The sequence below is a fragment of the Mustelus asterias genome, unplaced genomic scaffold, assembly GCF_964213995.1.
Source record: "Mustelus asterias unplaced genomic scaffold, sMusAst1.hap1.1 HAP1_SCAFFOLD_2329, whole genome shotgun sequence".
In the NCBI taxonomy this organism is placed as follows: Eukaryota; Metazoa; Chordata; class Chondrichthyes; order Carcharhiniformes; family Triakidae; genus Mustelus; species Mustelus asterias.
In genome coordinates, this window is record NW_027592274.1 from 32,921 (window position 1) to 58,090 (window position 25,170).

The 25,170-nt window shown below is 52.8% G+C and overlaps 1 protein-coding gene across 1 annotated transcript in view; it reads left to right on the plus strand.

Moving 5' to 3' along the window:
* LOC144489583 (histone-lysine N-methyltransferase SETDB1-like) overlaps positions 1-22,423 on the plus strand; it is a gene marked incomplete at its 3' end in the record, with an annotated part of 33,250 nt that extends 10,827 nt beyond the window's left edge. Inside the window, exons 5-10 of the mRNA XM_078207450.1 lie at positions 745-877; positions 2,242-2,505; positions 6,482-6,683; positions 15,888-15,961; positions 19,504-19,694; positions 22,297-22,423. Of these exons, the coding sequence (XP_078063576.1) occupies positions 745-877; positions 2,242-2,505; positions 6,482-6,683; positions 15,888-15,961; positions 19,504-19,694; positions 22,297-22,423 (991 nt within the window). The remainder of the gene's footprint in view (positions 1-744; positions 878-2,241; positions 2,506-6,481; positions 6,684-15,887; positions 15,962-19,503; positions 19,695-22,296) is intronic.
* Positions 22,424-25,170: the final 2,747 nt, after the last annotated feature.

Consider the following 25,170-nt stretch of genomic DNA (forward strand, 5'->3'; position numbering starts at 1 on the left):
GGTCATTGAGTGTCTTTAAGACAGAGATAGATAGGTTCTTGATTGGTAAGGGGATCAGGGGTTATGGGGAGAAGGCGGGAGAATGGGGTTGAGTAACTTAGCAGTCATGGCGGAGCAGATTCGATGGGCCAAATGGCCTCATTCTGCTGCTATATCCGATGGTCCTTATCTGCCAAGATTTCACAAGCTCACGTAATCTGGCCTATATTCCTCCGTGGACTCGCTAACACATGCAAGTATGAGGTTGTTTGGCTTGGACAGGTAAAGGATAGATCAGGATGCGTTCTAGATGGTTCTAGAAGATAAATACAGTGGGTGTCCTTGGAGGGGTGGGGGGGAGGAGTGTTTCAGATGTGAGGATCTCTCAAAATGCCGTGTGGAGGTGCAGAAAATAGATAGATAGGTTCTTGATGGGTAAGGGGGGTCAAAGGTTACGGGGAAAAGGCGGGAGAATGGACTGAGGAACATGGCGGCAGACACTCGATGGGCCGAATGGCCTAATTTGGCTCCTAGCCCTTAGGCTTCCCCTTGCCTCTGCTGGCGAAGGGACAGTCACCAGAGACTTGAGGGGGGGGGCGAGAGGGAAGGGCGGGGCGGGTGGGGTGAGAGCGAGGGTCGTGGGACACCACAGTTGATCTGCAACACCTCACCCAGCCTGCTCAGGAGAGGACGCAGAGTCCTGAATTATTATAACGGCCACCTCTCTGTCTCCCTCTCGCTCGCTCTCCCTCTCCCCCCTGCTAGCTGCGGGATGCGATGGCTGCAATGCGGAAGTCCGCCCGGGATGTTCAGAAGTTTGTGGAGGCGGTTTCCAGGAAGCCAACAAGCACGGTTCCCCCAGCCTCGGGCCTACTCAGAGCTGCCGGTACACAACTAGGTGGGTCCCCGGGACAGAGACCGCGACGCCCCCTTCACCTTCTCGGCCCGTCCCGAGACATGAAAGCGCACAGCTACCTCTTGCGAACAGCACCCACCCTCCCACAGTGCGGCGCTCCCTCAGCACTGACCCTCCCACAGTGCGGCGCTCCCTCAGCACTGACCCTCCCACACTGCGGCGCTCCCTCAGCACTGATCCTCCCACAGTGCGACGCTCCCTCAGCACTGATCCTCCCACAGTGCGACGCTCCCTCAGCACTGACCCTCCCACAGTGCGGCGCTCCCTCAGCACTGATCCTCCCACAGTGCGGCGCTCCCTCAGCACTGATCCTCCCACAGTGCGGCGCTCCCTCAGCACTGACCCTCCCACAATGCGGCGCTCCCTCAGCACTGACCCTCCCACAGTGCGGCGCTCCTTCAGCACCGACCCTCCCACAGTGCGGCGCTCCCTCGGCGCCGACCCTCCCACAGTGCGGCGCTCCCTCAGCACTGACCCTCCCACAGTGCGGCACTCCCTCAGCACCAACCCTCCCACAGTGCGGCGCTCCCTCAGCACTGACCCTCCCGCAGTGCGGCGCTCCCTCAGCACTGACCCTCCCACAGTGCGGCGCTCCCTCAGCACTGACCCTCCCAAAGTGCGGCGCTCCCTCCCACAGTGCGGCGCTCCCTCAGCACTGACCCTCCCACAGTGCGGCGCTCCCTCAGCACTGACCCTCCCACAGTGCGGTACTCCCTCAGCACTGACCCTCCCACAGTGCGGCGCTCCCTCAGCACTGACCCTCCCACAGTGCGGCGCTCCCTCAGCACTGACCCTCCCACAGTGCGGCGCTCCCTCAGCACTGACCCTCCCACAGTGCGGCGCTCCCTCAGCACTGACCCTCCCACAGTGCGGCGCTCCCTCAGCACTGACCCTCCCACAGTGCGGCGCTCCCTCAGCGCTGACCCTCCCATAGTGCGGCGCTCCCTCAGCACTGACCCTCCCACAGTGCGGCGCTCCCTCAGCACCGACCCTCCCACAGTGCGGCGCTCCCTCAGCACCGACCCTCCCACAGTGCGGCGCTCCCTCAGCACCGACCCTCCCACAGTGCGGCGCTCCCTCAGCACCGACCCTCCCACAGTGCGGCGCTCCCTCGGCGCCGACCCTCCCACAGTGCGGCGCTCCCTCAGCACCGACCCTCCCACAGTGCGGCGCTCCCTCGGCGCCGACCCTCCCACAGTGCGGCACTCCCTCAGCACTGACCCTCCCACAGTGCGGCGCTCCCTCGGCGCCGAGCCTCCCGCCGCACGGCGCCGGTAGCCTCGGCCCAGTCGAATGGTGCAGTGTGATTGGGACGCTTTGTGCTGACCTCTCTCTGATTCCCCTAGAAGCCGACAGAAGTGGGCAGCCTGGCTTCTCCGTGCCCTCCTCCCCGACCAGCACCCTCTCATCTACCTGCAGCACCCACCCCCGTGCGGGCCGGCTCCCCGCTCCGCAGGCCCCCGCCTCTGGCCCGCAGCAGCCCAGCAGCACCGTGGTGGAGGACGGAGAGGTGGTGAAGGATGGTGACCTGTTTAAGGGTATGCGGATCCTGGGCAAGAAACGGACCAAGACCTGGCACAAGGGGATGCTTATCACCATCGTCACCACGGGTAAGTGCCCCTCGCCGCGACAGCGATCGAGCTTGCAGTGTCACCTTGCAGCGGCAAATCCCCCTCCTCTCTGCCCCCCACTCTGACTCGAGCGATGGCTCAGAATCACAGAATCCCCACAGTGCAGGAAGAGGCCATTCAGCCCATCCAGTCTGCACTGACAACAATCCCATCCTATCCCCGCAACTCTATGTATTTACCCCGCTAATCCCCCGACACTCGGGAAATTTAGCATGGCCAATCCACCTAACCTGCATGTCTCTGGACTGTGGGAGGAAACCGGAGCACCCGGAGGAAACCCATGCAGACACGGGGAGAATGTGCAGACTCCACACAGACAGTGACCCGAGCCGGGAATCGAACCCGGGTCCCTGACGCTGTGAGGCAGTAGTGCTAACCCACTGTGCTGCCGTGCCACCCATAGTATAGTATAGTGCGCAAGAAACAGTACTTTTCACTGTATCCCAATACATGTGACAATAAATCAAATCAAAATGATGTAAAACTATAAATCAACTTCCTAAAACTTTACCTTTGGACACTAAGGGGCAATTTAGCACGGCCAATCCACCTAACCTACACATCTTTGGACACTAAGGGGCAATTTAGCATGGCCAATCCACCCAACCTACACATCTTTGGACACTAAGAGGCAATTTAACATGGTCAATCCACCTAACCTGCACATCTTTGGACACTAAGAGGCAATTTAGCTCGGCCAATCCACCTAACCTACACATCTTTGGACACTAAGGGGCAATTTAGCACGGCCAATCCACCTAACCTACACATCTTTGGACACCAAGGGGCAATTTAGCATGGCCAATCCACCTAACCTGCACATCTTTGGACACTAAGGGGCAATTTAGCATGGCCAATCCACCTAACCTACACATCTTTGGACACTAAGGGGCAATTTAGCATGGCCAATCCACCTAACCTACACATCTTTGGACACTAAGGGGCAATTTAGCACGGCCAATCCACCTAACCTACACATCTTTGGACACTAAGGGGCAATTTAGCACGGCCAATCCACCTAACCTGCACATCTTTGGACACTAAGGGGCAATTTAGCATGGCCAATCCACCTAACCTGCACATCTTTGGACACTAAGGGGCAATTTAGCATGGCCAATCCACCTAACCTACACATCTTTGGACACTAAGGGGCAATTTAGCATGGCCAATCCACCCTAACCTACACATCTTTGGACACTAAGGGGCAATTTAGCATGGCCAATCCACCCTAACCTACACATCTTTGGACACTAAGGGGCAATTTAGCATGGCCAATCCACCTAACCTGCACATCTTTGGACACTAAGGGGCAATTTAGCATGGCCAATCCACCTAACCTACACATCTTTGGACACTAAGGGGCAATTTAGCATGGCCAATCCACCTAACCTACACATCTTTGGACACTAAGGGGCAATTTAGCATGGCCAATCCACCTAACCTACACATCTTTGGACACTAAGGGGCAATTTAGCATGGCCAATCCACCTAACCTACACATCTTTGGACACTAAGGGGCAATTTAGCACGGCCAATCCCCCTAACCTGCACATCTTTGGACACTAAGGGGCAATTTAGCACGGCCAATCCACCTAACCTACACATCTTTGGACACTGAGAGGCAATTTAGCACGTCCAATCCACCTAACCTACACATCTTTGGACACTGAGAGGCAATTTAGCACGGCCAATCCACCTAACCTACACATCTTTGGACACTGAGAGGCAATTTAGCACGGCCAATCCACCTAACCTACATATCTTTGGACACTAAGGGGCAATTTAGCACGGCCAATCCACCTAACCTACATATCTTTGGACACTAAGGGGCAATTTAGCATGGCCAATCCACCTAACCTACACATCTTTGGACACTAAGGGGCAATTTAACACGGCCAATCCACCTAACCTGCACATCTTTGGACACTAAGGGGCAATTTAGCACGGCCAATCCACCTAACCCGCACATCTTTGGACACTAAGGGGCAATTTAGCATGGCCAATCCACCTAACCAGCACGTCTTTGGACACTAAGGGGCAATTTAGCATGGCCAATCCACCTAACCAGCACGTCTTTGGACACTAAGAGGTAATTTTGCGCGGCCAATGCAATTGAGACCAAGTTTGTCTTTTGCAATTTGCTTGGAACTAATTTGCTTGGAATTCAAAGCACACCAACCCCCCCGCCCCCCAAACTAGAAACAGGAGGAGGCCATTCGCCCCTTCCTGCCCCGCCATTCATTTTGATCCTGGCTGATCATCAAATTCAGTCTCCTGATCCCCCCTTCCCCCCCCCCCCCCCCCCAATATCCCTCGATCCCTTTAGCCCCAAGAGCGATATCTAATTCCTTCTTGAAATCACACAACGTTTTGGCCTCAGCTACTTTCTGTGGGAGTGAATTCCACACATTCACCACCCTCTGGGTGAAGAAATCGCTCCTCACCTCAGTCATAAAAGGTTTACCCCTTATCCTCAAACTCTGACCCCCTAGTTCTGGACTCCCCCCACCATCGGGAACATTCTTTCTGAATCCACCCTGTTAGAATTTTATAAGTTTCTATGAGATCCCCTCTCACTCTCCTAAACTCCAGTGAATATAATCCTCACCGACTTAGTCTCTCCTCATATGACAGACCTGCCATCCCGGGAATCAGTGCTGCACTCCCTCAAGGGTGGCACAGTGGTTAGCACTGCTGCCTCACAGCGCCAGGGACCCGGGTTCGATTCCTGGCTTGCGTCACTGTCTGTGCGGAGTCTGCACGTTCTCCCCGTGTCTGCGTGGGTTTCCTCCGGGTGCTCCGGTTTCCTCCCACAGTCCAGAGATGTGCGGGTTAGGGTGGATTGGCCGTGCTAAATTCTCCCTCAGTGTAACCCGAACAGGCGCCGGAGTGTGGAGACGAGGGGATTTTCATTGCAGTGTTAATGTAAGCCGACTTGTGAATAATAAATAAATTTTTATTGTTTTTTGTGCACTATACAGCCAAAGCATACCATTCATAGAGTACATAGATTTGATTTATTATTGTCACATGTATTGGGACACAGTGAAAAGTATTGTTTCTTGCGCGCTATACAGACAAAGCATACCGTTCATAGAGAAGGAAAGGAGGGAGTGCAGAGTGCAGTGTTACAGTCATAGCTAGGGTATAGAGAAAGATCAACTTAATGCGAGGTAGGTCCATTCAAAAGTCTGACAGCAGCAGGGAAGAAGCTGTTCTTGAGTCGGTCGGCACGTGACCTCAGACTTTTGTATCTTTTTCCCGACGGAAGAAGATGGAAGAGAGAATGTCCGGGGTGTGTGGGGGGTCCTTGATTATGCCGGCTGCTTTTCCCGAGGCAGCAGGAAGTGTAGACAGAGTCAATGGATGGGAGGCTGGTTTGCGTGATGGATTGGGCTACATTCACGACCTTTTGTAGTTCCTTGCGGTCTTGGGCAGAGCAGGAGCCCCATACCAAGCTGTGATACATCCTGAAAGAATGCTTTCTATGGGGCATCTGTAAAAGTTGGTGAGAGTCGTAGCTGACATGTCAAATTTCCTTCGTCTTCTGAGAAAGTAGAGGAGTTGGTGGGGCTTTCTTAACTATAGTGTCGGCATGGGGGGGACCAGGACAGGTTGTTGGTGATCTGGGTACCCAGAAACCTGAAGCTCTCGACCCTTTCCTCTTCCCCTTGGTGGGAGTTGTTGCGGATATGCCGAATTTCCTTCGCCTCCTGAGAAAGCAGAGGCGAGAGTCGAGGATGGGAGGCTGGTTTGAGTGATGGGAATGGACCAAATGGAATTCCTTTGGTGCAGAAGGAGGCCATTCGGCCCATCGAACCTCCGACGGAGCATCTTACCCGGGCCCACTCTGCTTCCAAACCCAATTCAGCGGCGGGTGACGTGTTTTAGAGACATGTTGTCACGAGAATGATAAAACTCACCTGTCTGTCCTGTTTTTCTGCCTCGGAACCAGGCAACGCCAACAAATACAAAGTGAAATTCGACAACAAGGGCAAGAGCTTGCTGTCGGGCAACCACATTGCGTACGATTACCACCCCGCAGCTGACCGGCTGATGGTGGGCAGCAGAGTGGTAGCTAAGTACAAGGACGGCAACTCGGTGTGGCTGTACGCGGGGATCGTGGCCGAAACCCCTAACAACAAGAACAAGACGCGGTAAGTATGTCCGCCACCCGCCCGGGTCTGTCGCCATGGCGTCCAACTGTGCCCCCCGCAGAGCGTTAATCAGGGGCCTCTGGATTACTCGCCCAGTGACTGGCCCAATCACCAAGTGGGGTGATCTTACGCACAAGGTTAGGTACTGCAGAAGCCGGGGGTTTGTTCTCCTTGGAGGCCAGGGAGATTGAGGAGAGATGTGATGCGGCTGTGTAAAGATGAACTGGTGGCGCACTGGCTTAGCACTGCGGCCTCACAGTGCCAGGGACCTGGGTTCGATTCCCGGCTCGGGTCACTGTCTGTGTGGAGTCTGCACGTTCTCCCCATGTCTGCGTGGGTTTCCTCCGGGTGCTCCGGTTTCCTCCCCCACTCCCCAAGATATGTAGGTTAGGTGGATTGGCCATGCTAAATTGCCCCTTGGTGTCCAAAGATGTGCAGGTTAGGTGGATTGGCCATGCTAAATTGCCCCTTGGTGTCCAAAGATGTGCAGGTTAGGTGGATTGGCCATGCTAAATTGCCCCTTGGTGTCCAAAGATGTGCAGGTTAGGTGGATTGGCCATGCTAAATTGCCCCTTGGTGTCCAAAGATGTGCAGGTTAGGGGGATTGGCCATGCTAAATTGCCCCTTGGTGTCCAAAGATGTGCAGGTTAGGTGGATTGGCCATGCTAAATTGCCCCTTGGTGTCCAAAGATGTGCAGGTTAGGTGGATTGGCCATGCTAAATTGCCCCTTAGTGTCCAAAGATGTGCAGGTTAGGTGGATTGGCTGTGCTAAATTTCCCCTTAGTGTCCATAGAATCATAGAAGAATCATAGAAGCCCTACAGTGCAGAAAGAGGCCATTTGGCCCATCGAGTCTGCACCGACCACAATCCCACCCCAGCCCTACCCCCTTATCCCTACATATTTACCCGCTAATCCCTCTAACCTACACATCTCAGGACACTAAGGGGCAATTTTAGCATGGCCAATCCACCTAACCTGCACATCTTTGGACTGTGGGAGGAAACCGGAGCACCCGGAGGAAACCCACGCAGACACGAGGAGAATGTGCAAACTCCACACAGACAGTGACCCGAGCCGGGAATCGAACCCAGATCCCTGGAGCTGTGAAGCAGCAGTGCTAACCCACTGTGCTACCGTGCCGCCCATGTGCAGGTTAGGTGGATTGGCCGTGCTAAATTGCCCCTTGGTGTCCAAAGATGTGCGGGTTAGGGGGATTGGCCATGCTAAATTGCCCCTTAGTGTCCAAAGATGTGCGGGTTAGGGGGATTGGCCATGCTAAATTGCCCCTTGGTGTCCAAAGATGTGTGGGTTAGGGGGATTGGCCATGCTAAATTGCCCCTTAGTGTCCAAAGATGTGCAGGTTAGGGGGATTGGCCATGCTAAATTGCCCCTTAGTGTCCAAAGATGTGCGGGTTAGGGGGATTGGCCATGCTAAATTGCCCCTTGGTGTCCAAAGATGTGCGGGTTAGGTGGATTGGCCATGCTAAATTGCCCCTTAGTGTCAGGGGGATTAGCAGGATAAATCCATGAGGTTATGGGGATAAGGCCTGGGTGGGATTGTGGTCGGTGCAGACTGGATGGGCCGAATGGACTTCTCCTGCACTGTGGGGATGTACAGCTCAGTAAAGGCCCTTTGGCCCATCGAGCCTTTACCAACAACTACAACCAAAGTCTTCCTCCAGCCATTTTCCTGCACCTTTCCCATATCCTCGAAGGTTAAGATATTTCAAGTGCTGGTTCAAATAATTTTTAAATATCCGCTACCTTCCCAGGCAGTGCGTTCCTGATTCCCACCATCCTCTGAGTGGATATTTCTTTCACTCAAATCCCCTCCTGCCCCTTACCCTAAAACTACGCCTCTTCATGACTGTCCCCTCAAACAAGGGAAATCGAGGAAGGTACAGCGTAGAAACATTCCCTTCGGCCCTCCAATCCTGTGCCGATCATGATGCCCTAACTAAACTTAACAAATACCCTTCTCTCCTTACTCGGTCCGTATCCCTCCATTCCCTCCCTATTCATGGACCCGTCCAGATGTCCCTTAAGTGTTGCTAATGTGCCTCCTTCCACCACCTCCTCTGACATCGCGTTCCAGACACCCACCACTCTCTCCGTGAAAAACCTCCCCCTATTCACCCTGTCCATACCCTTCACAGTCTGAACAGGGAGAGAGAGAAAGGTGGAGGAGGTTACAGAGATAGGGAGAGGGCTTATGGGCTGGAGGAGGTTACAGAGATAATGAGTGGGTTTAGGGGCTGGAGGAGGTTACACAGATAGGGAGGGGGGTGTAGGGGCTGGAGGAGGTTACAGAGATAGGTAGGGGCTGGAGGAGGTTACAGAGATAGGGAGGGGCTGGAGGAGGTTACAGAGATAGGGAGGGGGTGTAGGGGCTGGAGGAGGTTACAGAGATAGGGAGGGGCTGGAGGAGGTTACAGAGATAGGGAGGGAGTGTAGGGGCTGGAGGGGGTTACAGAGATAGGAGGGTGTAGGGGCTGGAGGGGGTTACAGAGATAGGAGGGGGGGGTAGGGGCTGGAGGGGATTACAGAGATAGGGAGGGGGTGTAGGGGCTGGAGGGGGTACAGAGATAGGGAGGGGGTGTAGGGGCTGGAGGAGGTTACAGAGATAGGGAGGGGGTGTAGCGGCTGGAGGAGGTTACAGAGATAGGGAGGGGGTGTAGGGGCTGGAGGGGGTTACAGAGATAGGAGGGTGTAGGGGCTGGAGGGGGTTACAGAGATAGGAGGGGGGGTAGGGGGCTGGAGGAGGTTACAGAGATAGGGAGGGGGTGTAGGGGCTGGAGGGGGTTACAGAGATAGGGAGGGGGTGTAGCGGCTGGAGGAGGTTACAGAGATAGGGAGGGGGTGTAGGGGCTGGAGGAGGTTACAGAGATAGGGAGGGGGTGTAGGGGCTGGAGGGGGTTACAGAGATAGGGAGGGGATGTCGGGGCTGGAGGAGGTTACAGAGATAGGGAGGGGGTGTAGGGGCTGGAGGGGGTTACAGAGATATGGAGGGGCTGGAGGGGGTTACAGAGTTAGGGAGGGGGTGTAGGGGCTGGAGGGGGTTACAGAGATAGGGAGGGGATGTAGGTGCTGGAGGGGGTTACAGAGATAGGGAGGGGGTGTAGCGGCTGGAGGAGGTTACAGAGATAGGGAGGGGGTGTAGCGGCTGGAGGGGGTTACAGAGATAGGGAGGGGATGTAGGTGCTGGAGGGAGGTTACAGAGATAGGGAGGGGGTGTAGGGGCTGGAGGGGGTTACAGAGATAGGGAGGGGATGTAGGGGCTGGAGGGGGTTACAGAGATAGGGAGGGTGTGTCGGGGCTGGAGGGGGTAACAGAGATAGGGAGGGGGTGTAGGGGCTGGAGGGGGTTACGGAGATAGGGAGGGTGTGTCGGGGCTGGAGGGGGTTACAGAGATAGGGAGGGGGTGTAGGGGCTGGAGGGGGTTACAGAGATTGGGAGGGGGTGTAGGGGATGGAGGGGGTTACGGAGATAGGGAGGGGGTGTAGGGGATGGAGGAGGTTACAGAGATAGGGAGGGGGTGTAGGGGCTGGAGGAGGTTACGGAGATAGGGAGGGTGTGTCGGGGCTGGAGGGGGTTACAGAGATAGGGAGGGGGTGTTTGTGTGGTGTGTGTCGGGAGCACTGTGAGCTTTGTAACACAAGGGTGCAGTGTAGGAGTTGTGATGTGGTTCATGATGATGAGTTGATGGAAGTGAGTTCGTTGTGCCCGTGTGTTGTCTCTGATGCCATTGACGGCACGGAATGGAGCACACGGCGCTGTCTGGTAAAAGGAACAGGTTCCAAACAACAAGAATTACCTGCGTTTCTCTAGCGTCTTTCCTGCCGCAAAACTGTGCAAAGCTCTGCACAGCCAATGAAGTATATTTTCAGCGTGTCATCTAACTGTTGGACAGTGACATTGAGTGGACCTCACCCCCAGCCCCTCCAGCTCTTCTTGCATTAGTGCTCTTTGGATCTTTTAGACCCACCTAGGAGGGCAGGCAAAGTCCCTCAGTGCTGACCCTCCCACAGTGCGGCGCTCCCTCAGCACCGACCCTCCCACAGTGCGGCGCTCCCTCAGCACCGACCCTCCCACAGTGCGGCGCTCCCTCAGCACTGACCCTCCCACAGTGCGGCGCTCCCTCAGCACTGACCCTCCCACAGTGCGGCGCTCCCTCAGCACTGACCCTCCCACAGTGCGGCGCTCCCTCAGCACCGACCCTCCCACAGTGCGGCGCTCCCTCAGCACTGACCCTCCCACAGTGCGGCGCTCCCTCAGCACTGACCCTCCCACAGTGCGGCGCTCCCTCAGCACCGACCCTCCCACAGTGCGGCGCTCCCTCAGCACCGACCCTCCCACAGTGCGGCGCTCCCTCAGCACTGACCCTCCCACAGTGCAGCGCTCCCTCAGCCCCAGTTCTCTGCCACTGGAGAATCTACTTGCTGAGTGACCTACGAGAGACCCACAGCACAACGCATATCCTGCGGTCGATGCAAGCCTGACGTGATGGTCTATTTTTCCACCTCTGGCAGTCCCCCAGTGCATCTTGTTTATAGCTTGGATGTATTGGTTGGCATTCTCTCACAAGTGAGTTATTGTCAGAGCCAGGGACAGCTGTGGGTCTGCTGGGAGCAGGCGCCAAGGGAGGCTGCCACGAGACACATGACCCTGAGTGTCAGCCAGTGAGCGAGGCACGGACATCCCGAGGCGATTTTCCCTGCTGCATCCACATGCTGCCAACACACAAGTGTGGGTGGAACACTCTCCACTTGCCTGGATGAGTGCGGCTGGCTGGCACAGTGGCTTAGCACTGCTGCCTCACGGTGCCAGGGACCCGGGTTCGATTCCCGGCTCGGGTCACTGTCTGTGCGGAGTCTGCACGTTCTCCCCGTCTCTGCGTGGGTTTCCTCCGGGTGCTCCGGTTTCCTCCCACAGTCCCAAAGAGATGTGCAGGTTCGGTGGATTGGCCGTGCTAAATTGCCCCTTCGTGTCGGGGGATTAGCAGGATAAATACACGAGGTTCGGGGATACGGCTTGAATGGGGTTGTTTTCGATGCAGGCTCGATGGGCAGAATGGTCTCCTTTTGCACTGTCGGGATTCTAAGAACACTCGAGAAGCTCGACACCATCCAGGACAAAGCAGCCCCACTCGATCGACACGCTGACCACAAACACTCACTCCCTCCACCACCGACGCACAGTGGCAGCTGTGTGTACCATCTACAAGATGCACCGCAGCGACTCACCAAGGCTCCCCTCCCTATCTCTGCACCTACACCACTCTCTCTATCTCTGTAACTTCCACCAGCCCCTGCACCCCTTCCCCATCTCTGTAACCTCCTCCAGCCCCTACACCCCTTCGCTATCTCTGTAACCTCCTCCAGCCCCCTACACCCCTCCCTATCTGTAACCTCCTCCAGCCCCGACACCACCCTCCCTATCACTGTAACCTCCTACACCCCCTCCCTATCTCTGTAACTTCCTCCAGCCTCTACAACCCCTCCCTATATCTGTAACCTCCAGCCCCCTACACCCCCTCCCTATCTCTGTAACTTCCTCCAGCCTCTACAACCCCTCCCTATCTCTGTAACCTACAGCCACTATACCCCCTCCCTCTCAATGTAACCTCCTACAGTCCCTACACCCCCTCCCTGTCCCGAACTTCCTCCAGTCCCTATACCCCCTCCCTATTTCTGTAATCTCCTCCAGCCCCTACACCCCCTCCCTATCTCTGTAACCTCCTCCAGCCCCTACACCCCCTCCCTATCTCTGTAACCTCCTCCAGCCCCTACACCCCCTCCCTATCTCTGTAACCTCCTCCAGCCCCTACACCCCCTCCCTATCTCTGTAACCCCTCCAGCCGCAACACCTCCTCCAGGACCTGTATATAACTCAGTATTACCTGTGTTATTTATGGAGTCATAGAAGTTTACAGCATGGAAACAGGCCCTTCGGCCCAACTTGTCCATGCCGCCCTTTTTTTTAAACCCTTAAGCTCATCCCAATTGCCCGCATTTGGCCCATATCCCTCTATACCCATCGTACCCATGTAACTATCTAAACGCTTTTTAAAAGACAAAATTGTACCCACCTCTACTACTACCTCTGGCAGCTCGTTCCAGACACTCACCACCCTCTGTGTGAAAAAAGTGCCCCTCTGGACCCTTTTGTATCTCTCCCCTCTCACCTTAAACCTGTGCCCTCTAGTTTTAGACTCCCCTACCTTTGGGAAAAGATATTGACTATCTAGCTGATCTATGCCCCTCATTATTTTATAGACCTCTATAAGATCACCCCTCAGCCTCCTACGCTCCAGAGAAAAAAGTCCCAGTCTATCCAGCCACTCAAACAAGAACAAAGAACAATACAGCACAGGAACAGGCCCTTTGGCCCTCCAAGCCTGCGCCACTCATGTGCCCAACTAGACCATTCTTTTGTATCCCTCTATTCCCAGTCTGTTCATGTGGCTATCTAGATAAGTCTTAAACGATCCCAGCGTGTCCGCCTTAATCACCTTGCTTGGCAGTGCATTCCAGGCCCCCCACCACCCTCTGTGTAAAATACGTCCCCCTGACATCTGTGTTGAACCTTGCCACCCTCACCTTGAACCCATGACCCCTTGTGTTCGTCACCTCCGACCTGGGAAAAAGCTTCCCACTGTTCACTCTATCTATGCCCTTCATAATTTTATGCACCTCTATTAGGTCGCCCCTCATCCTCCGTCTTTCCAGGGAGAACAACCCCAGTTTACCCAATCTCTCCTCATAGCTAAGACCCTCCATACCAGGCAACATCCTGGTAAACCTTCTCTGTACTCTCTCCAAAGTCTCCACATCCTTCTGGTAGTGTGGCGACCAGAACAGGACGCAGTGTTCCAAATGTGGCCTCACCATCGTTCTATACAGTTGCAGCATCATATGCCAACTTTTATATTCTATGCCCTGTCCAATAAAGGCAAGCATGCCATATGCTTTCTTCACCACCGTCCCTCTGTGTGTCTATACTCCTGATGGTTCTGCCATTTATTGTATAGCTCCCCCTTACATTAGATCTACCGAAATGCATCACTTCGCATTTATCTGGATTAAATTCCATCTGCCATTTCTCCGCCCAATGTTCCAGCCTATCTATATCCTGTTGTATTCTCTGACAATGTTCATCACTATCCGCAACTCCAGCAATCTTCGTGTCGTCCGCAAACTTACTGATCACACCAGCTACATCTTCCTCCAAATCATTTATATATAAATCACAAACAGCAGAGGTCCCAGTCCAGAGCCCTGCAGAACACCACTAGTCACAGACCTCCAACCGGAAAAAGACCCCTCCACTGCTATCCTCTGTCTTCTATGGCTAAGCCAGTTCTCCACCCATCTAGCTAGCTCACCTTTTATCCCGTGAGATTTAACCTTTTGCACCAGCCTGCCATGAGGGACCTTGTCAAACGCTTTACTAAAATCCATATAGACGACATCCACGGCCCTTCCCTCGTCAATCGTTTTTGTCACCTCCTCAAAAACTCAACCAAATTTGTGAGGCATGACCTCCCTCTCATGCTGTCTATCGCTAATGAGATTATTCAGTTCTAAATGCGCATATATCCTATCTCTAAGAATCTTCTCCAACAATTTCCCTACCACGGACGTCAAGCTCACTGGCCTACAATTACCCGGGTTATCCTTGCTACCCTTCTTAAATAACGGGACCACATTTGCTATCCTCCAATCCTCTGGGACCTCACCTGTGTCCAGTGAAGAGACAAAGATTTCTGTTAGAGGCCCAGCAATTGCATCTCTCGCCTCCCTGAGGAGTCTAGGATAGATGCCATCCGGCTCTGGGGATTTGTCTGTCTTAATGTTTCCTAAAAAACCTAACACTTCCTCCCTTGTAATTGAGATTTGTTCTAACGGGTCAACGCATCTCTCTGTGACACTCCCAGTCAACATGTCCCTCTCCTTTGTGAATACTGATGCAAAGTATTCGTTTAGGATCTCTCCTACTTCCTTTGGTTCTAAGCATAATTCCCCTCCTTTGTCCCTGAGAGGTCCGATTCTTTCCCTCTTGTTCCTAACGTATGTATAAAATGCCTTAGGATTCTCTTTAATCCTGTCTGCCAAGGAGATTTCGTGACCCCTTTTTGCCCTTCTAACTCCCTGTTTGAGTTTTTTTCTACTTTCTCTGTATTCCTCCAGTGTTCCATCTGTTTTTAGCTGCCTGGACCTCATGTATGCCTCTTTTCTTTTTGATTAGACCCACAATTTCACTGGTTATCCGCGGCTCCCGAATCCTACCTTTCCTATCCTTCCTCTTTACAGGCACATGCCTGTCCTGCAGTCCCATCAACTTCTCCTTAAAGGACTCCCACATGCCAGATGTGGATTTACCCTCGAACATCCTCTCCCAATCAACTGCCACCAAATCCTGCCTAATCCGGCTGTAGTTAGCCTTCCCCCAATTCAGCACCTTACCCATAGGACAACACTCATCTTTTTCCATTACTATCCTAAAGTTTACAGAATTGTGGTCACTATTTGCCACATGTTCCCCTACTGAAATTTTGAAGACCTGACCGGGCTCATTCCCCAGTACTAGGTCCAGTATAGCCCCCTCTCTAGTTGGACTGTCAACATATTGTTCCAAAGAACCTTCCTGTACGCATTTTATAAATTCTTCCCCATCCAGGCCCCCAGCCCTAAGCGATTTCCAGTCTATGTGAGGGAAATTAAAGTCTCCCACTACAACAACCCTATTTTTTCTGCACCTGTCCAGAATCTCCTTACATATCCGTTCCTCAACTTCCCGTGGGCTGTTGGACTTATAACTAAAACCATCAAGTCCCGGTAGCATCCTAGTAAATCTTTTCTGCACTCTTTCTAGTTTAATAATATCCTTTCTATAATAGGGTGGCCAGAACTGTACACAGTATTCCAAGTGTGGCCTTACCAATGTCTTGTACAACTTCAACAAGACGTCCCAACTCCTGTACTCAATGTTCTGACCGATGAAACCAAGCATGCTGAATGCCTTCTTCACCACTCTGTCCACCTGTGACTCCACTTTCAAGGTGCTATGAACCTGTGCCCCTAGATCTCTTTGTTCTGTAACTCTCCCCAATGCCCTACCATTAACTGGACATTATCCTGGAGATATAGTTGAAAGCTGCTGCTCTGTCGTGTTAATCCCTGGTTTCCCTTCCCTTCTCAGGTTCCTCATCTTTTTTGATGATGGTTACGCTTCCTACGTTAGCCTGTCGGAACTCTATCCCATCTGCAGACCACGTGAGTTCCTTCTCCTAAAGTAGGAACAGTGTCGGACAGTCTTTGATTGTGGCGTGGGGATGGGGTTTTTTTTATCCATCCGTGGGACACGGCCGTCGCTGGCTGGGCCAGCATTTATTGCCCATCCCTAGTTGCCCTTGGGGACAGTTGAGAGTCAACCACATTGCTGTGGCTCTGGAGTCACATGTAGGCCAGACCGGGGTAAGGACGGCAGATTTCCTTCCCTAAAGGGGACCCGATTGGTTTTTCCGACGATGGTTATCAGTAGATTCTTAATTCCAGATTTCAGAAGCTCAACGCCATCAGGGCAAAGCCCGAAACTGAACTGGACCCAGCCATATCAATACTGTGGCTCCTAGAGCAGGTCAGAGGCTGGGAATCCTGCGAAGAGTAACTCACCTCCTGACTCCCCAAAGCCTGTCCACCATCTACACGGCACAAGTCAGGAGTGTGATGGACACTCTCCACTTGCCTGGATGAGTGCGGCTCCAACAACAATCTCCACTTGCCTGGATGAGTGCGGCTCCAACAACAATCTCCACTTGCCTGGATGAGTGCAGCTCCAACAACACTCGAGAAGCTCGACCCCATCCAGGACAAAGCAGCCCCGCTCGATCGACACGCTGACCACAAATACTCACTCCCTCCACCACCGACACAGCCGTGTGAACCATCTACAAGATGCACCGCAGCGACTCACCAAGGCTCCTTCAACAGCACCTTCCAAACCCGCCACCTCTACCATCTAGAAGGACAAGGGGGGGGCAGCAGACACATGGGGAACACCCACCGCCTGCAAGTTTCCCCTCCGAGCCACTCACCATTCCGACTTGGAAATATATCGGCCGTTCCTTCACTGTGGCTGGGGTCAAAATCCTGGAACTCCCTCCCTAACAGCACTGTGGGTGTACCTACCCCTCACACTGGGACTGACTGATGTCCAATAACAATCCCGGAACTCCCTCCCTAACAGCACTGTGGGTGTACCTACCCCACACACGGGGACTGACTGATGTCCAATAACAATCCTGGAACTCCCTAACAGCACTGTGGGTGTACCTACCCCACACACGGGGACTGACTGATGTCCAATAACAATCCTGGAACTCCCTCCCTAACAGCACTGTGGGTGTACCTACCCCACACACGGGGACTGACTGATGTCCAATAACAATCCCGGAACTCCCTCCCTAACAGCGCTGTGGGTGTACCTACCCCACACACGGGGACTGCGGCGGGTTCGAGAAGGCGGCTCACCCACCACCTTCTCGAGGGGTAATTAGGGATGGGTAATTAAATGTAGACTTAGTCAGCGACGCCCATGTCCCACAAATAAATAAATCCATGTGGGCGAATCACTTTATTTATAACTGGTAGAAGGAGTTGAGAAAGCTGAGGGCAATGGGATCCAGGAGTTTTCCTCATCCTGGCACTGGGAATGTCGGTCTGGATTATGGACTGATGTCTCAGAAGTGGAAACCATCTTCCCATTCTGGACGTAGCGAGCAAAAACCCTGACTACCGCCCTGAGGCTGGCCAAGGCTGCGTTTTTGATTCGATTTATTATTGTCACATGTATCGGGATACAGGTGAAAAGTATTGTTTCTTGCGCGCTATACAGACAATGCATACCGTTCATAGAGAAGGAGAGGAGAGAGTGCAGAATGTAGTGTTACAGTCATCGCTAGGGTGTAGAGAAAGATCAGCTTAATGCGAGGTAGGTCCATTCAAAAATCTGACAGCAGCAGGGAAGAAGCTGTTCTTGAGTCGGTCGGTACGTGACCTCAGACTTTTGTATCTTTTTCCCGACGGAAGAAGGTGGAAGAGAGAATGTCTGGGGTGCGTGGGGTCCTTGATTATGCTGGCTGCTTTTCCCGAGGCAGCGGGAAGTGTAGACAGAGTCAATGGATGGGAGGCTAGTTTGTGAGATGGGACTGGGCTACATTCACGATCCTTTGTAGTTTTTCTTGCGGCCTTGGGCAGAGCAGGAGCCATACCAAGCTGTGATACAAAGGATTTAATGGCTTCATGGTATTATCGCTAGACTATTAATCCAGAAACTCAGCTAACCTCCTGGGGGACCCGGGTTCGAATCCCGCCCCGGAAGATGGTGGAATTTGAATTCAATAAAAAATATCTGGAATTAAGAATCTGCTCCTGACCCATTGTGGGAAAAACCCATCTGGTTCCCTTTAGGGAAGGAAATCTGCCGTCCTTACCCCGGTCTGGCCTACATGTGACTCCAGAGCCACAGCAATGTGGTTGACTCTCAACTGCTCCCTCCAAGGGCAACTAGGGATGGGCAATAAATGCTGGACCAGCCAGCGACGCCCATGGCCCACGGATGAATAGAAAGAAAAATACATCCGGAAAGGATGCTTTCTATTGTGCGTCTGTAAGAATTGGTGAGGGACAGGTAGTATTGAGGAAGCAGGGGGGCTGCAGAAGGACTTGGACAGGTTAGGAGAGTGGGCAAAGAAGTGGCAGATGGAATACAATGTGGAACAGTGTGAGGTTATGGCACTTTGGGAGGAGGAATGGAGGATAGACTATTTTCTAAATGGGGAAATGTTTAGGAAATCAGAAACACAAAGGGACTTGGGAGTCATTGTTCAAGATTCTCTTAAGGTTAACATGCAGGTTCAGTCGGCAGTTAGGAAGGCAAATGCAATGTTAGCATTCATGTCGAGAGGGCTAGAATACAAGAGCAGGGATGTACTTCTGACGTTGTATAAGGCTCTGGTCAGACCCCATTTGGAGTATTGTGAGCAGTTTTGGGACCCGTATCTAAGGAAGGATGTGCTGGCCTCGGAAAGGGTCCAGAGGAGGTTCACAAGAATGATCCCTAGAATGAAGAGCTTGTCGCATGAGGAACGGTTGAGGACTCTGGCTCTGTACGCGTTGGAGTTTAGAAGGATGAGGGGCGGGATCTTATTGAAACTTAGAGGATACTGCAAGGCCTGGATAGAGTGGACGTGGAGAGGATGTTTCCACTAGTAGGAAAAACCAGAGGGCGCAACCTCAGGCTAAAGGGACGATCCTTTAAAACAGAGATGAGGAGGAATTTCTTCAGCTAGAGAGTGGTGAATCTGTGGAACTCTTTGCCGCAGAAGGCTGTGGAGGCCGGGTCATTGAGTGTCTTTAAGACAGAGATAGATCGGTTCTTGATTAATAAGGGGATCGGGGGTTATGGGGAAAAGACAGGAGAATGGGGATGAGAAAAATATCAGCCATGATTGAATGGCGGAGCAGACTCGATGGGCCGAGTGGCCTCATTCTGCTCCTATGTCTTATGGTGAGATGTGTAGCCGACGTGTCAAACTTTCCTTAGTCCTCTGAGAAAGTAGAGACGTTGGTGGGGCTTTCTTAACTATAGTGTCGTAGCGGACATGCTACTGGTTTGCCAGGTCTGAGGGGGCAGAACAGGGGTCACATTTGAGGAGGCGCTCCGAGTGGAGGTGGGGGGGGGTCGAGTCTCGGCCTGCTGGGACAGCTGGTAATGCCTGCCTCCTCTTCCCCCTGACCCCCCCCCCCCAACACAGTGACCAAGACCTGGGAGGACATCGAGGACGTCTCCTGCCGGGACTTCATCGAAGAGTACATCACCGCCTACCCCAACAGGCCCATGGTGCTGCTGAAGAACGGGCAGCAGATCAAGACCGAGTGGGAAGGCACCTGGTGGAAGTCTCGGGTTGAGGAGGTGGACGGCAGCTTGGTCAAGATCCTCTTTCTGGTAAGCTGCTTCTGGGGGGAGGCATTGCGAGGAGCGTCCGAGGACCCTGGCTCTGCACTCGATGGAGCGGGAGGGGGGGGAATCTCATTTAAACTTACAGAATACTCAAAAGGCCTGGATAGAGTGGACGTGGGGAAGATGTCTCCATTAGTGGGAGAGACTAGGATGCAAAGGCACAGCCTTTAATTGAAACACCTTCCAAGCGTTCCAGTTTAATTGGACGAACAAGGACAACAATTTATTTACTTAACACGCCTGGTACCAACTCAAACTGTTGCAACTCATTTACTAAACTTTAACTAAACATTAACTTTATCTATGTCACGGAAAATAAATACCACCAAGTCTGGGAAAAGAAGCATCCTCAATGTAGAATCTATCTCCTCCCTCTCTGAAGCATCCTTCAGGGCTCAAGTCTTCTTGCGTTTGTAGATCTCTTCTGAGATCAGCAAACGCTGCCAAAGAAAGGCTCACAAAACCCGGCACTCCCCGGGCGCTGACCCTCGGACAGCCCGGCAAGCGCACCTCCTCCTCGCGTCTGCGTGGGTTTCCTCCGGGTGCTCAGGTTTCCTCCCACAGTCTGAAAGATGTATGGGTTAGGTGGATTGGTCGTGCTAAATTCTCCCTTAGTGTCCAAAGATGTACAGATTAGGAGGATTGACCGTGCTAAATGGCCCCTTAGTGTCCACAGATCTGCAGGTTAGATGGACCAAAGAAAATTACTGTGGATGCTGGAATCTGAAATCGTCCCTCCCTTTGTCATAGGGTCATCTGGACTCGAAACGTCAGCTCTTTTCTCTCCTTACAGATGCTGCCAGACCTGCTGAGATTTCCCAGCATTTTCTCTTTTGGTTGTAGGTTAGGGTGGATTGGCCGTGCTAAATTGCCCCTTAGTGTCCAAAGATGTGCAGGTTAGGTGGATTGGCCGTGCTAAATTGCCCCTTGGTGTCCAAAGATGTGCAGGTTTGGTGGATTGGCCATGCTAAATTGCCCCTTAGTGTCCAAAGATGTGCAGGTTAGGTGGATTGGCCATGCTAAATTGCCCTTTAGTGTCCAAAGATGTGCAGGTTAGGTGGATTGGCCATGCTAAATTGCCCCTTAGTGTCCAAAGATGTGTAGGTCAGGTGGATTGGCCATGCTAAATTGCCCCTTAGTGTCCAAAGATGTGTAGGTTAGGTGGATTGGCCATGCTAAATTGCCCCTTAGTGTCCAAAGATGTGTAGGTTAGGTGGATTGGCCGTGCTAAATTGCCCTTTAGTGTCCAAAGATGTGCAGGTTAGGTGGATTGGCCGTGCTAAATTGCCCCTTAGTGTCCAAAGATGTGCAGGTTAGGTGGATTGGCCGTGCTAAATTGCCCCTTAGTGTCCAAAGATGTGCAGGTTAGGGTGGATTGGCCGTGCTAAATTGCCCCTTAGTGTCCAAAGATGTGCAGGTTAGGGTGGATTGGCCATGCTAAATTGCCCCTTAGTGTCCAAAGATGTGCAGGTTAGGGTGGATTGGCCGTGCTAAATTGCCCCTTAGTGTCCAAAGATGTGCAGGTTGGGTGGATTGGCCATGCTAAATTGTCCCTTAGTGTCCAAAGATGTGCAGGTTAGGGTGGATTGGCCATGCTAAATTGCCCCTTAGTGTCCAAAGATGTGCAGGTTAGGGTGGATTGGCCGTGCTAAATTGCCCCTTAGTGTCCAAAGATGTGCAGGTTAGGTGGATTGGCCGTGCTAAATTGCCCCTTAGTGTCCAAAGATGTGCAGGTTAGGGTGGATTGGCCGTGCTAAATTGCCCCTTAGTGTCCAAAGATGTGTAGGTTAGGTGGATTGGCCGTGCTAAATTGCCCTTTAGTGTCCAAAGATGTGCAGGTTTGGTGGATTGGCCGTGCTAAATTGCCCCTTGGTGTCCAAAGATGTGTAGGTTAGGTGGATTGGCCGTGCTAAATTGCCCTTTAGTGTCCAAAGATGTGCAGGTTTGGTGGATTGGCCGTGCTAAATTGCCCCTTGGTGTCCAAAGATGTGCAGGTTAGGTGGACTGGCCATGCTAAATTGCTCCTTAGTGTCCAAAGATGTGTAGGTTAGGTGGATTGGCCATGCTAAATTGCCCCTTGGTGTCCAAAGATGTGTAGGTTAGGTGGATTGGCCGTGCTAAATTGCCCTTTAGTGTCCAAAGATGTGTAGGTGAGGTGGATTGGCTATGGTAAATGTGCAAGGGTATGGGAATAGGGTGGAGGGGAGTGGGCCTGGGTGAGATGCTCTTTCGGGGGAGTCGGTGCAGACTCGATGAAGCGTCGGGATTGTGTGGTTCACGTTTCCAGCCTCTGCTCTCTCGCCCTCGAAATAATTGCCCTCTTACCTCACCCACGTCTTGCCCCCTGGCAGTGTCGGCCTGCGTCACAGTCTCGCGTCCCTCGAGTGAGAGGGGTGGGAATCGCACCCAGGAACTCTGAGGCGGGAGTGTGACTGGCGGGAGTCTCGGTGCCGCGGGGCATCGTTCTGCCCAGGGGACGTCGCGTTTCTCCCGCTCTGACACCGGCGAGTCTGTTTTCCTCCCCCCACCCCACCCTGGGAAGGTACTTTTGCTCTTTTCCTTCTGTCTTTCTTCCCTCTCGCTGAAGGATGATAAGCGCTGCGAATGGATTTACCGCGGTTCGACTCGCCTGGAGCCCATGTTCAACCTGAAGATGACCACGGCCTACCGGCAGGGCGGGCAGAGCGGGCAGCAGCGGACCCGGCCCAATGTCGGTGAGTGGCCCCGTCCCCACTGAGCGTCCGCGGGGAGGGCAAGGGAGGAGCTCGGGGAGGTTTCAGACCGAGATCGGGAGGGATTTATTCATTTGATTTATTATTATCCTTCAGACAACAAGGCACAGTGGGTTAACACTGCTGCCTCACAGAGCCAAGGACCCGGGTTCGATTCCCGGACTTGGGTCACTGTCTGTGCGGAGTCTGCACGTTCTCCCCGTGTCTGCGTGGGTTTCCTCCGGGTGTTCCGGTTTCCTCCCACACTCCGAAAGATGTGCGGGTTAGGTGGATTGGCCGTGCTAAATTGCCCCTTAGTGTCCAAAGATGTGCAGGTTAGGTGGGTTGGCCATGTTAAATTGCCCCTTAGTGTCCAAAGATGTGCAGGTTAGGTGGATTGGCCATACTAAATTGCCCCTTAGTGTCCAAAGATGTGCAGGTTAGGGGGATTGGCCATGCTAAATTGCCCCTTAGTGTCCAAAGATGTGCAGGTTAGGGGGATTGGCCGTGCTAAATTGCCCCTTAGTGTCCAAAGATGTGCAGGTTAGGTGGGTTGGCCATGTTAAATTGCCCCTTAGTGTCCAAAGATGTGCAGGTTAGGTGGATTGGCCATGCTAAATTGCCCCTTAGTGTCCAAAGATGTACAGGTTGAGTGGATTGGCCATGCTAAATTGCCCCTTAGTGTCCAAAGATGTGCAGGTTAGGTGGGTTGGCCATGTTAAATTGCCCCTTAGTGTCCAAAGATGTGCAGGTTAGGTGGATTGGCCGTGCTAAATTGCTCCTTAGTGTCCAAAGATGTGTAGGTTAGGTGGATTGACCATGCTAAATTGCCCCTTAGTGTCCAAAGGTGTGCAGGTTAGGGGGATTGGCCATGCTAAATTGCCTTTAGTGTCCAAAGATGTGTAGGTTAGGCGGATTGACCATGCTAAATTGCCCCTTAGTGTCCAAAGATGTGCAGGTTAGGTGGATTGGCCATGCTAAATTGCCCCTTAGTGTCCAAAGATGTTAAAAGTTTATGTATTTATCAGTCACAAGTAGGCTTACATTAACACTACAATGAAGTTACTGTGAAATTCTCCGAGTCGCCACAGTCCGGCACCTGTTTGGGTCAATGCACCCTAACCGCACGTCTTTCAGACTGTGGGAGGAAACCGGAGCACCCGGAGGAAACCCACGCAGACACGGGGAGAACGTGCAGACTCCGCACAGACAGTGACCCAAGCCAGGAATCGAACCCGGGTCCCTGGTGCTGTGAAGCAGCAGTGCTAACCACTGTGCTACGGTGCCGATGCTATGCTACCTGTGCTATGTGCAGATTAGGTGGTTTGGCGGTGCTAAATTCCCCTTAGTGTCAGGGGGATTGGTGGGTAATTGCTTGAGGTTATGGGGATAGGGCCTGGGTGGTATTGTGGTCGGTATAAACTCGTTGGGCTGAATGGTCTCCCTCTGTACTGTCGGGATTCTATTGTCACATGTATCGGGATACAGTGAAAAGTATTGTTTCTTGCGCGCTATACAGGCAAAGCATACCGTTCACAGAGGAGGAAAGGAGAGGGTGCAGAATGTAGTGTTACAGTCACAGCTAGGGTGTAGAGAAAGGTCAACTTAATGTGAGGTAGGTCCATTCAAAAATCTGACAGCAGCAGGGAAGAAGCTGTTCTTGATTCAGTTGGTACGTGACCTCAGACTTTTGTATCTTTTTCCCGATGGAAGAAGGTGGAAGAGAGAATGTCCGGGGTGCGTGGGGGGGTCCTTGATTATGCCGGCTGCTTTTCCCGAGGCAGCGGGAAGTGTAGACAGAGTCAATGGATATGCTGAGAGTAAGCACGCAGGTACAGCAGGCAGTAAAGAAGGCAGATGGTATGTTGGCTTTCATAGCGAGAGGATTTGAGTATAGGGATGGGGATGTTTTGCTGCAATTGTACAGGGCGTTGGTGAGGCCACACCTGGAGTATTGTGTGCAGTTTTGGTCTCTTTATCTGAGGAAGGATGTCCTTGCTATAGAGGGAGCGCAGCGAAGGTTTACCAGGCTGATTCCTGGGATGGCAGGTCTGTCATATGAGGAGAGACTAAGTCGGTGAGGATTATATTCACTGGAGTTGAGAAGAGTGAGAGGGGATCTCATAGAAACTTATAAAATTCTAACAGGGCGGATTCAGAAAGAATGTTCCCGATGGTGGGGGGAGTCCAGAACTAGGGGGTCACAGTTTGAGGATAAGGGGTAAACCTTTTAGGACTGAGGTGAGGAGAAATTTCTTCACCCAGAGGGTGGTGAATGTGTGGAATTCACTCCCACAGAAAGTAGCTGAGGCCAAAAAGGTTGTGCGATTTCAGGAAGAAATTAGATATCGCTCTTCTGTCTGATGAGGCCACACCTAGAGTATTGTGGGCAGTTTTGGCCTCCTTTTCTGAGGAAGGATGTTCTTGCTCTCGAGGGAGTGCAGCGAAGGTTTACCAGGCTGATTCCGGGGATGGCGGGACTGATGTACGAGGAGAGATTGACTCGGTTAGGATTGTTTTCACTGGAGTTCAGACGAATGAGGGAGGATCTCATAGAGACTTATAAAATTCTAACAGGACTCTGATAGGGGCGGCACGGTAGCACAGTGGTTAGCACTGCTGCTTCACAGCTCCAGGGTCCTGGGTTCGATTCCCGGCTCGGGTCACTGTCTGTGTGGAGTTTGCACATTCTCCTCGTGTCTGCGTGGGTTTCCTCCGGGTGCTCCGGTTTCCTCCCACAGTCCAAAGAT